This window comes from Calonectris borealis, chromosome 12 (assembly GCF_964195595.1).
Source record: "Calonectris borealis chromosome 12, bCalBor7.hap1.2, whole genome shotgun sequence".
NCBI classification, from domain to species: Eukaryota; Metazoa; Chordata; class Aves; order Procellariiformes; family Procellariidae; genus Calonectris; species Calonectris borealis.
In genome coordinates this window covers 1263516-1280464 of record NC_134323.1, presented here as the reverse complement: position 1 = coordinate 1280464, position 16949 = coordinate 1263516, and the positions used below count along the sequence as shown (strand labels likewise).

At 55.8% G+C, this 16949-nt stretch overlaps 1 protein-coding gene across 1 annotated transcript; it reads right to left on the bottom strand.

Moving 5' to 3' along the window:
• Positions 1 to 74: 74 nt before the first annotated feature.
• Positions 75 to 15975, bottom strand: AARS1 (alanyl-tRNA synthetase 1). Its single transcript, XM_075160892.1, has 21 exons — positions 15906 to 15975; positions 14675 to 14884; positions 13841 to 14029; positions 13034 to 13179; positions 11761 to 11952; positions 11175 to 11319; positions 9977 to 10122; positions 9300 to 9408; positions 9052 to 9202; positions 8547 to 8671; positions 7770 to 7914; positions 6928 to 7106; positions 6270 to 6383; positions 5309 to 5515; positions 4472 to 4656; positions 3918 to 4026; positions 3119 to 3232; positions 2725 to 2844; positions 2323 to 2409; positions 751 to 864; positions 75 to 368 (listed from the first exon to the last, which is right to left on the bottom strand). Exons 2-21 carry the CDS (start codon positions 14816 to 14818, stop codon positions 183 to 185), a joined length of 2907 nt encoding a protein of 968 aa, XP_075016993.1. The 5' UTR covers positions 14819 to 14884; positions 15906 to 15975; the 3' UTR covers positions 75 to 182.
• Positions 15976 to 16949: the final 974 nt, after the last annotated feature.

The following is a 16949-nucleotide window of genomic DNA, read 5'->3' as shown; positions in this document are numbered from 1 at the left end:
AGCAGGCAGGGACAGGCAGGAGGAGGAGGAGCCCGGCCCGGCCCGCCCCCGTAAGCAGAGGCGAGGCGGCAGCGCGCAGGGCAGGCGGCCTTTATTCATAGGAACGGCGGGGGTGGCGGCTCAGCAGCAGGCAGGGGACGGGCGGGAGGGGAGAGGGGTGCCGGTGACCCCCCCCCACCCCGTCAGTTCTTCAGCTCCCCCAGCCGGAGCCTGGCAAAGTCCGTGGCCAGTTTCAGGGCCTCCTGCAAGCAGCCCACGTTCTTGCCCGTAGCCTGCGCAGAGACGTCCTTCCCACCGCCTTTGCCGTCCATCAAGCCAGACACCTCCTGCACCCACTGGCTGGCCTTCAGGCCCTTCTTTGCGGTCTCCTGGGTAGGAAAAGAAACAGAAAAAGAGGCAGCTCGACCTCAACCCAGCCGGCAGTGAGGGAGGAGGGTCCACGGGCATGGTACAACAGGACAAAGCTCTTCCAAGTGCATCTCCTGGAGAAGAGCTGGGCCAGCAGCCCAGGGGCAGCCTACCTGCCCCCACGCCTACAACCGCATTAAGTCCTGGCTCTTCCCCCTTCCCCGTTTGCAGAGCACGTCTCTTCCACCCCTCTGCAGCCTGATGACAACCCAAGGCACAAGGGTCACGGCCCTTGCCAGCCCAAACGAGTTCTGGCTGTGTAGTGTTAGATAGTTCCTGCCTGCAGGCTGCAGACCCTGCACTGAGGCTCAGAGAAAGGCAGAGGCAGAGTCTGGGCGTTACCTGGGGTACTTGGCACAGGCAGGTGATTCTGCCAGCTTCGTTATCTACAGTGAAGAGCATGGTGGCGGTCTGGGGGGAGTAAGTCTTGAAGAGCTTCAGAGATTCGTTCAGGGCCTGTAGGAGGACAAAGTCGTTGCAGTACACCTTCCCCCTGCTCGCAACCAGCCCTGCTCCAGCCCCCAAGAGAGACCTCGGACATCTGGACTTGCATTAAACCACCCTGCAGTGCTCCTTCTCCCAAACACCAGCGATCTTCACATCCCCGGCTATGCAGAAGCCTTGCAGGGGACACAAGCCCTGGCTGCATCCCCTCACAGCTACAAGGAGGCAGGAGTGAGGAGCTGCTTTTATTTTTCCCCACCTTCAGTTATCTGGGAACTGGCAGAATGAGTGGCCGTGCAGCCCCAAAGCAAGTGAACCTTTGCCCGAGTGTATGGGCTGGAGGGGAAAACGTTCTGCTCTGCAACGTGAGCTCCCAGCACGGGGGAGCCGCTGTTCTGCAGCGAGTCAGGAGGACTCAACTGCAGCGTGAAGAAGCTGCAAGGGTTATCAGACACAGCAGGCACGCTGGAGAAACCGGGAAGACTGTCACACATCCCGTTATTCCCAAGGAGATCGTCATCCTTTGCTCGCATAGACAGTACAAAGCAGCACAGAGCTCTGGGAGCAGGCCCTCCAGCGAGCAAAGCCGTGCTGCTCTAGCTGGATAGGGAATACGCAGCTCCCCGGGCTGCCGGCACCGCCATCCCCCGGGATACACCCTTCTGCCAGGGAGAACGCTGCGTTGGCACCCGCGGTGAGCAGGAGCGCTGGCATTGTGGAGATGGGGACGGCCACAGAGAGGGAGCAGGCGTCTGCAAGCAGGATCAGCTCCAAGACTCATGGAGCGGAAATTTAAATAGGGCATTAAAACTTGAGTGTACGTCAGGGCACGATCAGCCCCCGCTGCCTGGCACTTGCTGGGCTCAGCACTGCGGCACAGCGCACACAAGGGAGCTTTTATTCACAACAGAAATCGCTCAGAAAGGAACTTAACTTGTGCGTGGAGGAGGGAAGGAGCAGTTTCAGCCCTGGCCAGAGAAAAAATTGAACCTTGCTGCAGCAGACAGTGCTCAGGAGCTGGGGAGCAGCTCTCTGGCCTGGCCCTGTCCACACACGCAGCCCAGGACACCGTTACCAGAGCTGATCTGCAACAGCCACAAGCATCACGACCTCCGTGGCTTGGCAGAGCTGCTGTCCAGCGTTCCTTAAGCCTGCATTTCCGTGTTGTGACTGCTCCGGGATGGGTCTTACCTGGGACACAATGTGATTTCTACTGGGGTCCCTATCCACCCCCAGGTCTGGAAGCTCAGCAAATGGTCAAGACCCCCCCAACCCGGCAAACCCATGTGTTAGTCCACGAGGTGGGACGCAGAGAGTATCCCAGTGGTCCTCCCCCTCTTCACTAGCCGCTGCTCAGGAGGCAAGAGAGACAGCTCTGCAACACGGCACCACCTCCTCAAGTGAACAGAGACCACCCAACTGCTCCTCAGGCACCAGGAAGGTTGTCGAGGAGACCAGGCCTCCCCATACCTTTGCTGAGGCTCCATTTTCCATTTCCATGATGACCAACGGCTGGTTAGGGTGACTCTCAATGACTTGCTTGGTCTTCTCCAGCACCTGAGGACAACAGCGGTTAGATGCTAGAGCACACACATCTAGGAGGAAGAACCACGCACCACCCATACCGTGCACCCAGGGGCACCGTTAGGGCAGGAGCACCCCAACTTCCGAGACGTGCTGCAGGCGCTTCAGCCCAGGGAACAGGCGTGGAGGCAGCCATGCCCTGGGAGGGCGCAGGAGAGGCTGGAAGGCTGAACAGAGCGAGGGGCATCCCCACAGCTCAGCTCCCTTCCACATTGGACACAAGTGGAGCTCCCAAGGGAGCCCCCCGCAGCCCTCCCACACTGTCCTTTACTCCCGCCCAGAGCTCACTCGTTTCTGGATGTCAGCTTTGCTTGCTCGGTCCAGGTCATCCATAACTTTCTTCAGCGCTTTAACAGCCTCTCTCAGTTCATCTTTCTGCCACTGTGGGATAACAGCAGTGGCCAGTGTCTGCAAAACAGGAGTGGGTGGAGAGGGTTAGAGGTATCGGCGACCATGGCAGAGGCAGGGGATGCTGCACCACACTCATGAACCTCCCCTCCTCTCCCAAGGGCCCGACAACTCAGGCATGAGGTGCTGGCTGCAGCACCCACAGGACACAGGGCTGGGACCGCTGTTCAGACAGGAGCAGAAAGCTGAACTTGCGCCTCATTAACACCCCCCCAGTGCTGGCAATCAGGGTCCCACTCACTTTGGGAAGGCAGAGCACTGCTACCATCCTCACCTCACTGAGATCCGTGATCTCCTTCTGCACATCCTTGTTGGGAGCGGTCTGGACCTTCACCTTGGCCTCCAGGGCTGACAACAGTTTCCTGAGGCTGTCGACTTTCCTGAGGGCCTAGCAGAATAAAATCCGAGTTAAGTCATGCAGGAGATTTAGCAGGCTGGGCTCTTGGCCACCACCATGAGAAGGGGTGAAGAATACTGTAGCCCCAGGATGGAGTTCAGTAACTCCTTGGGAAGGAGCAGAGCCAAAGCAGGCAGCACTTGACCAGAACCAGGGCGTGATGTTGGCAGACAGGCCCCCAGACTCTTCTTTGCCAGAAGGAATGCCGAGATCCTCCAAAAAGAGAAAACCATCTCCTCACCAAGCTCCTTCTCCCACTCTAGGAAGCCCAGGACCAAAGCCACCTGCCTCCTGCAGCAGAGGACTGGGTTCTCAGACTGCACAACTCTTCTGCCAATCTTGCCAGCTGCTGCGGGCTCTAGATCTGCAGTCCATTCTGCAAAGGAACTGAGCTAAGCCTGCAGCCACCTCACGGACCCCCCCAGGCCTTTCTGCCACACTAATACAACAGCTACAGCTGAGACTTTCTCCCCTTCCCTCCCAGCTCTCTCCTCTGACGGTAGCACAGCCTTCGCTAACAGCAGCATCCTTCTCCACAAGTCCCTCAGACACTCACGCCAATTCTCCCTGGTGCTGAGTATCCCAACAGAGATACTGTGCAAATTTGAACGAAAGGAACCTTGGCACAGGGTTAGTATGTGGGATTTCACAGAGGATCTCTCCTGCCTCCCCTTACCTTCCGAGCTTCGGCCCCGGTGACTGCAACTATCCTCCGGATGCCTTTAGCAATTGCTTCTTCTGAAACAATCACAAAGGGGCCAGCATGGCTGGAGTTCTGCAAGTGCCTTTGGAAAGAACCCAGAAAGACCCACAACAAGAAAGAGTTAGAAGTGCACTTCTCATCTCAGCAGGAATCAGCATGGAAACAAGAAAACCACCCTGCCACGGAGATACAGCAAGCGTGGGGACAGGCAGAAAACCCAACCTAGCCGTTAAAAGCAAATGAGCGAGGAAAGGGTGGCAAGGGCTACGTTCCCAGCACTGCCAAAGAATATGCGTGTGGGCAGGTAGAGCACACAGGCAATTTCCCTGCCTGCAAAGGCTGATTTGAAACGCGGCTTGACTCAGGACTGGGAATGCAAAGGCACATCATCATCACCACCTCCAGCTCTGCCCTGGCTGTGCCCAGCATACGCCCACAGCACTCACAACAGCCCTCAGGAGCTCGGGCTCCCCAGGGACTCCCTTTCAGCCACCCCGCCGCCTTCCACGGCCTCTCCAGATACTCACGTCCCTCCGCAGAACTCAATAGAAGCGATGGAGCCTGCGGGGCCAGAGGGGTCAGCCAGCAGCTCCTCCACGGGGATGCCAATCGAGACCACACGGACAGGATCGGGGTAGGTCTCGTCAAAAACTGCCCGCAGTCCTTGGATAGCTTTGGCTGCTGCGAGAGGGCAGTCCTTGGCATACACAGTCTGCAGGACAGGAAAGGGATGCAGGTAAGAGCCGGTCCTGTCAGCTGTGACTGAGGGCCTGCGTTCCCAGGGAATCCAGACTTATTCTGAAACGTCCTAAAAGGGAAGTTACACCCCTCCCCTGTGCTGGGGTTTGTTGAGCTGCAGGGATCCTCAAGTCATTGACAGATGCCCCATCTTCAAAATTCCTGATACCATTGCCTGCTCAGACCTACCGTGCTCCTGTGCATTCGAATGCTTTCTAACCACAGACTCCTGAGCAGAGCACAGGGTCCTCCAGGGTCTGTTCTGACACAGGGCTGGCACCAGACAGAGGAACTCTCTCACCGTTGAGAACATCACTGGAGGGTCTGGGTTTACACTGTAAATCCAACCAGGCCTGCTCTGCCAAACTTCTTTGCTCTTGTAGCTAATGTGACACTAGAGCAGGCAGGGAACCGCTTCAACCCTAGAGAGGGCTCGGTACCAATGAACAGAACAGTCTACATGGAGTTTTCCCCCTCAAAATCCTCTGAGGTGATGCACAGTGCTGCATCAGCAGCTCAGAAGACTCCTGCTGGGCCAAATATCCAGCACCCCAGATCATCCAAAAACTTGACTCAAGGTATTTTTCCCCCCCCCCGAGTATATCCAACCCATCAGCCGCACCCACCTTTGCCTCCTCAATCATCTGGTTGGCGATCCCTTCGACCTTCTTGATTTCCTGGGTCGATAAGGCTCCCTTGGCTGTGAAGTCGAACCGCAGCCTGTCCGGCGCGACCAGCGACCCTCTCTGGTCAGCTTCCCCCAACACTGAGCGCAGGGCGAAGTTGAGGATGTGGGTGGCCGTGTGGTTGCTCATGACTGGCCTCCGCCTGGTCTGATGGAGGAAGCCGCTGTTAGATGGGGTCCCGCACTGCGGAGCCAAGACCACCTCCAGCAGCAGAAGTGGAGGTTAACATGCTGCTCCAGCAGAAACCTAAACTAGCTCAGGAGACCAGAAACAACTTATCATGCTTGCTGCCTTGGAGCCTCAGCTTGTTCCCCACCAAATTTGTACATGGCTTTTCCCTGGCAGTCCCCTTGTTAGGCCTGTCTGGAGAGAGGCCAAGGACAGAGCAGGTCACAGACACTCAGCAGGGAAAAGCACTGCAAGATGGGAGCTTTCCCTCCTGCTCCATAGGTATGGCCTCTATAGGGAAGGGAAATGCATTTTGCAGACGAGGCTCAACCCAGCACTCACTCAGCAAGGCTGAGCCCACTGGAGCAACGTCCGGAGCGGGGCAGACAGCCCAGGCTCTCCACTGTCATCCACAACGCAGTGGAGCACCATATCGGCTCCACCTCCCAGCCGTGACCCAAAACGTGTTTCTGCTGCTGGTCAGCAAAACCCAGCGAGCCTGGCTCTGAGCCAGCGGGGCGTTATCTGCCTCGTGGTAAGAGAAAGCCAGGTGCCAGGCAGCAGAGACCTTGCGTCAGCCAGACTGGAAGGGTCGCACTGCTTGCCTCCATCGTGTGCCACAGGGAAAGCAGGCCCCAAACTCCAGGCCACCCAAGTGGCACCAATGGCAACAAAGGAGACAAAATCCAGGGAAAAGAGATGAGGCCATCTGTTATACCATGTCTGAACTCACCTCGTCAATAAACAGGTGGACCTGATCTCCTACTTTCAAGCTTCCATATAGAGTTCCTACGTGAAGCACGTAACCTCCTCGGACCTGCACGTTCTTCACCGTGAATTCTGTTTTCTGTACAAAGGGGGAAACGCACCTGGTGAGCAGGGCAAGAGCCAAGGGGAGACAGACAGTCCAGCCACAGGTCTGAGCTGCAACTGGAAAGGTCTCAGCTGAGAAGCCAGACTGGTGTGTGTGACAGGAGAAAGCCGAGTGTCCCCAGGCACAGCACACAGAGCCACAAAGCAGAGAAGAGAATGAAGGTGGAGCATGCTTATGGGGCACAGCAGGGCTGAAAGAGCTCCCCACTTCAGCTCCCCATCACGGCTCAAAAGCTCTGTCCTTCCGCACAGCAATCCCAGCACCACCACCGCAGGCACCCACGTTCTGGCGACAGCCTGACGCTGCAGCACAGAGTTCAGTTCCCCAAGAAGCAAGGGGAACAAAACTCCAGCACATCTGTGCCATGCTGCACTCCCGAGAAGGAAACCTGTGCCATGCCTGACACCTGCCACGGACAGGAAATTGCTGGAGCTTGCTTGGCCCCTTCCTCTCTGCACACACCTGCCCAGACCCCAGGTCAGACCGAGTCTAGCGAAAGGCTCTCAGGCCCACTCACATCCTCCCTGCCGTCATCGTCCTTGACCATGTAGCCCTCATCATAGATCTGCCCACCCTGCTCGGCGTAGAAGCAGGTCCGGTCCAGCACTATCCCACACTCCTGGCCAGTGGATACCTCCTCCACAAACTTCTTCTCCCTGCGGATGGCTTTCACTGTGGCCACGAGGCTCCCAAAATCTGTCACCAGGATGACAGGCAGTGTCAGTAAAACAGGAAAACTTTGCAGACACCACACGGGAGCAGAACTTCATAGCAACACCTCCCAGCTATTGCAGGAGCTCATGGCAGCCACATTTGCAGGGGGTAAGGAGAAAGAACTAGGGCAATCGTTAGTTGGACAAGAGGGAATTTCATTCAGTGCTCTCCAAGGGAGAGCAGGGATTGTCAGCTCCTTTCACACTTATGCGGTAAAAGTCAACCATGTGTGCTGCTACAAGCCTGGGACCTCCTGAAACTCCAACAAATTGAAGAATTAGCAGCAAGAGCCAGAGCAAGTGGGCCGAGGACCCTCTAACAGACCAAACAGAAACTGCAGTCTCCTGCGGCACTGGCAAAGGAGCAAGTAGGAAACACAAACATAGGAGTGTGCAGACACAAAGCTGCAGGGAACAGGAATTCCCTTAAGTTGGCAACAACGGACCTAAAGAGTACAGCAGCCCTTGAACAGTCTGCCCTTCTCTTTCCCTGCTCGATTTGTTACAGGCAGGCTATTCACCTGCGCATGTTTCCACTCCCACCTCCATGTCCCAGGAAAGGTGAGCCCAGAGGGGATCTTGTTGAGGGTACATGCCAGGAAGGGTTTGGCAGCAGAGGATGATGCCGAGAAGGTTTTTTTCATACCATAGGCACCACTCTGATCTGAAGCATAGCTGTATTTTGGCGAGTCATCAGTCACCTCCAGCCCTCGGGCCCTTAGCTCTTCGATGGCATAGATGTCCAGCATGAGGAGGTCCTCCCCGCCGGCACCCTTCCCTTGGGATTTGAGCTGCCAACGACAAGCACCAAAGTTTGAGAAAACCCACCTCAGCACTGGCCCGTGCACACCAGCCTAGTTGCACACCTCACTCACATCCCTGAGAGCTCCTTCATTCAGTTTGCTCTGGGAAGCTGTGTGCCAGCAGTTGGAGCGCTCCCGACTTTTCTGACTTCAGAGCAGGCTGTTCCAGCGCTACCAGCATTCAGACAAAGCAGGCCTGAGCCCAGCAAGAGCAAGGCAAGTACCCAGCCAGCTGGTCGATGCCGCTCCCTGCTGCTGCAGCAAACTGTTGGGAGAGGCACCCAAGCTGCAGGTCTGCCTGGACACTGCTCCCGGGCAGGGAAGTCCCAAACTTCCCTATCCAGAACAGGACAGTGGGGAGGTGCTCCCAGCACTCCACCAACTGTCTGAAGGCTGAGCTTGAGACCCCGGGCGTCACAGTGTTAGCAAACAGAACCAGCCCCAGCTGCTCAGAAAAGATATGTCCCACAACAACTGCGGTGCCGTGCCCTGGTCCTTCCACCGGGGCACAAGGGGTGTGAGCAGACCCAGTAAGAAAGGACCAGACTCATGACTCAAACTACAAGGAAAGGAATTCTCCCTGCTCACTCAGACCAGCTCCCCCTGGAGCTGTTACCTACCTGTGCATTTTTCCGCTCTTCTTCAAAGCCCTCCATGTCCACAACAAGGCCCTTCTCCTCTGCAATCAGCCCAGTGAGATCCGCAGGAAAACCATAGGTGTCATACAGCAGCCAGGCAGTATCACCTTCAGAGAAAAAGCAGAGCAGTCCTGTACCGTGAGACACGGCTCCTTTCCCCGCTCTCCAGCTGGCTCTGTCCCACCCAACTGGCTCAGAGCTATGGCAGGTCAGGGAACAGGTCTGCTGAACGTGACCATCAAAAAGGCTCCTCACTGACAGCACGGGGATCACACTATCGTGTTGTGTCCGGGCAGCTTAGAAACCTGAGCAAGGGAACGCAAGCCAGAGGAGAGAGGGGTGGCCCAGCTCTCAGCAACAGTCTTTTGACTCCAACTCTGTCCCTCACACCTTCCACCATCTCTCAGTTCCCAGCCCAGCTGAGCCCCATCTCAGTCCCAGATGATAAATGCCTTTTGGTGCATCCAGACAGAAGTCACAGCCTTACCAGGGATGGTTTTACTGTCTCCCAGGCTCTGGATCTTCCTGTCCAGGATGCGACGTCCTCTGCTGAGTGTTTTCAGGAACTGATCCTCTTCTTCATTGATTATGTCCTTCACCATATCTGGGTCCTTCTTCAGCTCAGGAAAGGCATCTCCCTGCAGACCCAAGAGGATTAGTCCTTCAGCATGGAGATCTGCACACGGCAGCAGAGGAAGTCTTCAGCAGCTACAGTGGAGCTGGGGAAGAACTTACCAGTGACTGCACCACCACATCAACCAGAGTAGCAAAGAAACCCTTGGGGGCATGGAGCTTCTCATGGGAGTAGCGCACAGCCCGTCGGAGAATCCGCCTCAGCACATACCTAGGGAATAGCAGAGCCCCTCATGCAAACGTTACACATCTGAGCCGTTCTCAGGGGACCCACCAGCATCCACCTGCCAGCACCCCCTCCCAGGACCAGGGTTCTCTCCCCACATTTCCTCTCAGGTAGCTGCTCACACCAGCAGCAAGCCAGAGGTGAGGTGCCAGGCCCCAGCTCCGTGACCCAGACTCACTGTCTGCTTACGAGTCAGTCCTGTGAGTCCAGTGGCACCCACAGCACAGCCCCCCGCCCCAAACTTTATTGGTTTTTTTTTTTTTTTGACAGCAGCACTGCACCAAGCAGGGTTTTGTGGCTGTCTGCCCACAGTGATGATTTCTGGGGGCTGACACAGCAGGACTGGTACTCACAAGAACCCTCAGACCTGTGTGTCTTGGCCTATCGGGCAGACCTTGCTACAGGGATTCAAGTGTCAAATATACTGAGCAAACACTGCTATCCGCTGCTTCAATGATGAATCCAAAGACATCCCAGAGACACATGAGATCCCAGACCCCTCAGGGAAGACGTGCTGAACAGAATGGGAGCACTGCGGCAGCTCCCTTCTTACCCTCTGCCAGTGTTGTCAGGCCTGCCCCCATCAGAAAGGGCCAGCGTGATGGTCCGTGCGTGGTCAGCCAGCACGCGGTAGGCCATGTCTATACCGTCGGCGTCCTCAGCACCAACCTGCCCCATGTACGGCCTGGCGCCCGTGCCCTGCGCAGAGAGGAGAAGGCGGTGGGCAAAGGGGACAATTACAGACAGCAGGGAGCAGCAACACGGCAGAACAACAGGGAAGCGTCTCAGAAGCCAGCCCCATCCCACTGCCCGCAGCCACAGACTCCGGCCTGGCATAACCTGCCCAGCCAAGAAACTTCAAATTCTGTCATATGGGAGAGGGTCCCAGCTTCCCTCTTTTGGGGTGTTTTATCCATACCCAAGAGAAAGACAGCACTATGACAAAGCAGTGCTTGCACGTGGTGTAAGCCTGTCACCATGGGCACAGTCCCTACAGCCAGGCTCCCAGCACACTGCAGGAAGGCAGACAAGGACACAGGGGCTGTGTCCAGCCAGTGGTTTTAACATCGAAGAAAGGCAGCCCTCTAATTCCAACTCTGGAGCTCCGCACCTCATCCCTTTCAGAGGCAGCAGGAGCCTGGGCTCTTTTCCCTGCATTTTTTTCCAACACGATCTGCAGCCAGGAAGCTCTGCCCCTTCCATGGAGCAAAAAAAGGCTTGGACTTGCACACAGAGTTCCCAGCACTGGCAACATGGCCCCCACCCAGTAAGATGCAGCAACAGCACACTGGTTCTGCAAGTGACTGTCATGGTTTATGGCAGATTTTCTACAGATCAGCATGTTCCAGGTGGGAGACTGAAAGACAAACCCTGATTCTGGGTCAGCAGCACCACATGCTCTCCACCACATGGCAAAAAGATGGCCCTCGGCCCACGGGACAGCAGAGCATCTCCCACTCGGAGAGAAGCAAGGAGTGTGCCATCACGGCAGTTCACAGGAAACACCTGGGAAAGCTGCACCGCTCATTGTCCCATGTTTTCCCCTGGAAACATGCCCCATGGCAGCAGTTACTGTGCCAGCCTGCATTCCTACCCTCAGCAAAGTACAAACCCGTGGGGCTCGCAGCAGCTGGGAAAGCAGAGGCCTGCAGACATAACTGCCCTGTCCGACCAGCCCCACGCATCTCCCCTGGGATTCAGGGAATGGCTGCAGCTGGGTCAGGCCCAGACCCAGACTCCCCAGTTTGTACCTTTTGGATGGCTTCAAAGTAAGGAAGGAAAAGGTCGGTGTCATAGTTGGACATCTTGTTCTGCAGCACAGAGACCAGCCTCTCCAGGCCCATCCCAGTATCAATACTTTTCTTAGGAAGAGGTTTCAGTGTCCCATCAGCTTCCCTGCCCAGCCACAAAAAGAAAGATGAGCTGTTACAGATGTTACGCTCTGCAGAGGAAACCCCATCTCTCTCCTCATCTCCAAGAGATTTTCCTCCATCAGGTTTATGACACGGGCCCATACACAAGCCACACAAAGGACAACTTTGATGAAATATAGTTAACAAGACCCTCAATGACAACTTGGACCCAGAGCAGGATGGCACTTATTCCCTACTGAACTCCTGGCAGATGAACTGAGAAAATACTTCCAGTCTGTCCCCAAAGCCAGTGAGACCAACCTCTTCTGTACAGGTGGGTCAGGGGACAGAGCATCACAAAGCGCACAGCTCCTGGGCAAGAGGGAATGGCGAGCAAGCCAGGGGTAATTAAGAGAGTACGGAGTCCGAGCAACCTCCCACGCCGAGCCGGAGCAGCCTGGGGAGGGCAGCAGGTCTGGCTCACCTATTGAACTGTATGAACACCAGGTTCCAGATCTCCAGGACGTTGGGGTCATCCTGATTGACCAGGTGCGAAGCATCTCTGTCCCCGATTCGGTCATAGTGGATCTCACTGCAAGGGCCACAGGGGCCTGTGTCTCCCATTTCCCAGAAGTTATCCTTCATATTGCCAGGCAGAATCCTGCCCTCAGCCAGCCTGGAACAAGAAACTCTTCTTGAACAACAGAGACTTACAGAAAGGCAAGAATTCCCCCAACCAAGGGCTATACCAGAGAAATCTCAGCTCACTGATTCCCTGGATGAGCAGAGGAATCGTCAGGGTCCTGACCCAGACCAATCTAAGATCCTGCCACCCAGGTTCCCTGCTGAGGAGGATCAGGCGAGCGTCAGCACCCAGCACTGGCCCCAGATGGAGGCAGAGGCCTACATAACACCTCAGCAAAGCCACCAGCAAGAAGACAGGCGGATCTCCGACTTTAATGCACGCGAGGCAGGTTTGGCCCCACAGCGTAGAGGAGTGACACGGGGTCAGTGGCAGGGTTCAGAGGGGACTACAGCCACGAGACCAAAGGCATCGTTTCACTGCTACATCAAGCTTTGGCCCACCCACAGCTTGAGTGTTGTGTGCGGTTCTTGCTTCCTCAACTCAGGGAGGGTGAGGTAGAAGAAGCAAATGTATAGAGGAGGGCAACTAAAACTACCTTGGGGTGGAACATCTGCCTTACAAAGAGAGTACAGAAAAGAGTAGGACTCTTCAATTTGGAGAGGACAAGGCTGGGTGGGAGACTACGACTGAGATTTAGAAAAGTCCAAGCAGTTCAAAACAGAATCAGACGTACTCTGAAGGAGCAGGGCCCCAAACACAGGCTAAGGGGAACAGATGGATCACCCTCTACGAACTAACCCAGTAACTGTGGATGCTGGGATGGGAGGAGGAAAGCAGAGTGCAGGCCACAATCAGGAATGTCTGCTTTCTCTGAACAGCATCTTCTCAACTGCTGTCAGAGGCAGCACCCTGGGCTGGACACACCATCGATCCGACCCGGCAGGGCACTTCTTATGTTCTTAAGCTTACACAAGAGATTTTGAAATGAAAGCTCTCAGTTTCTTCTATCTAATACCAGCACTTCCCTTTGGCTTTGCAGCTCCGCCACCCTGCAAACATTATTTGTGACACTTCAGTTTTGTTAAAACCTCCTGTTACATGTGCTTTGCTATCCTTCTCTGAATGACTATTGCTCATCAAAACATGCACCTTCCTCACTTAAAGGCCTTACCCCAAATTCAACCATATCTGCTTGCACTCCAGGTCTGGTTGCAGTCCTGCAGCCTCATTGCCACCAAAGTAAGTGACATAGAGTCTTTCAGCAGGGATGCCGAACTCCTTGGTGAGAAGGTCCAGTGCCAGTTTACAAGCAAGTTCCTGCAAAAGGGAAGATGAGGTCAGCAAGCGAATGCAAACAGAGTTTCTCTTCAATGTGCAGCACCTGCACATGCAGAGTACCGGCTAGTGTAAGTATCAGCAGCTCTCTACAAAGAAACAGCCAAAAGACTTTTGGCATAAGAAATAGGTAAACCACTATATGCTGTGAATAGGGCACAAGAAACATCTGATATGGCTTTCCAGACACAGCCAAGTTAACTCCTAGCATGCCCCAAAAAGGCCTTTGAATTCTGCTGTTATCTGTATTCTTAACATCACCTTTGTGAATATGAACCCTACACTAGCAAGACGCTTCGGAAAGGATGTTGTAATTTTATAATCACTCCTGTTTGAGGTCCATCGTAGTTGCACAGCACATGCAACTCCCCACAGCTCCAGGACAGCCACTAAAACCTCTGCCTGAAGACTCCAAATTGGCAGAGTTAATATAATCAGCTTTGTAAACCTTAAGTAATTAATCTCAAAACATTCTGCAGGGTCCGGGCAGCTTCCAAGCTCATTTATTCCAAAGGAGCCACACACACCTTAGGAACCACTTTGTGCCACGACATTCTCCTTCCTCTTGGCAATTGCTCTGCTGAGTTCATAGAGACGGGTAACTTTGTGCATGAGATTCAGAGCTGCACCTAGCCTATTTTACCTTGAAATAATCCCCAAAGGACCAGGACCCCAACATCTCGAAGAAGGTGTGGTGGTAGACATCTTTCCCGACGTCGTCCAGGTCATTGTGCTTGCCCCCTGCTCGGATGCACTTCTGAGTGTTGGTAGCTCTGTTCAGTTTAGCGAGTGGGTGCGAGGGGTCGATAGTATTGAGGAAGATGGGTTTGAACTGAGAGGAAAGAAAAAAAGGGCAATCAAGAAAGGCACTAAAAGCCTGTCTCCAAATGTTGCAAGCAACAGTGTTATCTATGTCACGATACCACTAGCCTGGACATACCCAAGGCAGCTTTCAGAAACAAGAAGCCTGCTGTCTCCTGCGTGCGAGGAGGCTGCAGCACTGCCTATAACCTAGTGCTCCCAGACACGCACGTGTTCCTGAAGCCTACCAAACCCCAGGACTTCCAAAGGGACTGGAAGTAGCCAGATTCCCAGCCGACCAGAAAAAAGTCAGTGAAAACTGTGTGCTGATCTCCAGTAGAGTCCTTTGAGCAGCCCAGCCCCAAGCACTCTTTAAAGATACCATTAGTCATTTGTGCCAGGACTAGCTGTGATACAAAGGGTCAAGGAAGGAAGACTGGCAGTGCTCCCATCGCTGCACAGTCAGCCCAGCAGACACAGGAACCTCTCCCAGTGCTCTTGCCACTTTTGCCAGAGCGCAGAGGACTCCAGCAGACACACCAACCACCTCTTTGTGAAGGAAGATGGAGAAAACAACAATAATTTTCCACACAAACAGCTCTGCAAAGACCTTCACAGGTTTCAACTGCTACAGGATATGTTCATAAGGACCACAATATCAGAGTGGGAATCCTACCTGATTCATACCAGCATTAGCAAAGAGCAGTGTGGGGTCATCCAGGGGGATTGTAGAAGACGAGTGCACATAAGTATGCTTGTTTTCCTTGAAGAAGTCAATAAACCGTTGCCGGATCTGGCTAGCTGTTAGCGTCGCTTCCATCTTGAAGCTACAACTCACAGCTGCCCAAAGCAAGCGGAAGGGAAAGCGCCAAGGCCTTGGTGCAGTCTGAAGAAACAACAACAAACAAGGCTCTTGCATGGTGCCAGCTCAAGCAGTAACACCAGGGTCATTGCCTCCATCTCCCGAAAGGGTCTCCCCACATTGATAACTCCTCTCACCGACTCCTCAGCTTAACCATCGGTCCACCCCAAACGGTGCTGACCCAAACCCAAACTTCCTCTCCCCCAACCTCCCTGATTTCTAGAGCTTGAGCTCAAGTTACTTATTCTTTGAAAACATGGGTTTTTAAAATACCAAGTTCACCTGGATACTGAATTTATTAAGAGGTTATGTCTGCCTTGCCAGGGACACAGGGGAGGGGGAGGATTGCTAATGCCTAAAATCATTCAGGGTGATTAAATCACAGGATCATAGAATGGCTGAGCTTGGAAATGACCTCTGAATATCACCTTATCCACCGCCCCTGCTCAAAGCAGGGTCAGCTCCAGGGATGCCTGGAAACCTTCCCTGCGAGGAACCGCATCGTCATACGCATACCAGTGACAGGCGATGGTTTGGAGGTGACAGTTTGGAAGTCAGCACCTCCTGTATATCCTAACGGGTACATAAAGCTCTGCCGATGGAGCGCAATGCAGGTCCCTGGAGGGCCCAGCTCCCAGCAGCCTGCTCCGGCGCTGAGGGACGATAATTCCTGACACGACTAAAGCCAGCGAGTCGCTGGAGGAGGGAAGGACCCGAGGAGGGAAGGACTCGGCCAGCGGTGGCTCCCGGGCACACCAGGGCCCCTGCCCTGACACCACCCGGTCTGAAGTGCCCAAGGAGAGGCAAGGGCACAGCGGGTGGAGAGCCGCCGGAGAGCCGGCAGACAGGCATTCCCCCGCGGCCCTGGCTGAGGAGACCAGCGGCACCGCCACCCTCCCGCCCCGGCCCGGCCCCCTGCCCTGCCGGGCCGTCTCCCCTCGGCCCGGGGGGACCCAGCCGGGCCAGAGGAGGCGGCCGGCCCGTGGAGGCAACCCCCGAAGGCCGGCGGCCCCTCAGGCCCCAGCGGAGGCCCCTCAGGCCCTACCTCCCCGGCCGCCGCCGCCGCCGCCCCTCGCTCCGCACCACCGGCCCCGCCGCAGCGCCCGCTCCGCTCCGCTCCGCCCCTCCCCGGCGCAACGCCGTGCGCCAGCTCTCGATTGGCTGCCACGGCCGTCGCTCCGGATCAGCCCCGCCCCCTCCTCCCGGCCGGCCTTAGGGGAGGGCCACCCGCCGGCTGATGCAATGACGGGACACGGCGGCCACGTGACGAGGCCGGGCTGAAGCCGGGCAGGGAGCCGCCATTTTAGGAGTGCCAGCCCTGCTGCGGGGCTGGGATGGAAGGCCTGCGCCGGGACAGGGCAGGGAAGGGCAGGGCCGGGCGGGGGGGTCCGAGGGGGCTGGGACCGTAAGGGCCCTCCAGCCCCCCCCTCACTGCCCCTCCTCACTGTAGCACAATGGTGCTGCAGTACCATGAGGCCTTGGCCCCCCTGGCGCAGCCTTGATCCCTGCAAGTGGGCCTGAGACCTCAGCCGCTGGTGTGGAGAGAGCAGGGAGCTGCAAAAGGCTCAGGCCAAGAAGGGGGTGTGGGGGAGAGGGAGCTGGCTGGGGGTGGTGGGAGAGGTGGCTGCTGGAGTGGTGACCAAAGCCCCCCCGGCTTCCTTGCTGGGGGACGTAATGGCTGCAAGACCTTTGCCTGGGTCCGAGGGGACAAGGTCATGGCTAAGAGATGCAGGGAAGGTTTTCACTACATGGCGACCGTGCTCCGGTCACGCAGTCGGGTAGTTGTGGGGGTGGGGGCATGCAGTATACAGGGCATGGCACGTATAGAGGGGAGGTGCCACATTGACAAAAAATTGATTGTGAGGACAGTCAAGCATTGAAACGGGGACCTGGGAAGACCGCAGGTTCCCGGGAGGTTTTTGAGGTCTGGTTCAAGCCCTGGGCAACCTGATCTGGAACCATTGCTGACCCTGCTCCTCCTGACGGGGCTAGGAGTAGAGCCCTGCCAGATCCTCTTCAACCTGAATGGTCCCCAGGTGCCTCTACAGCATTGGGATCTTGTAGATTGGTCTCACATCTTCCCCAGAGC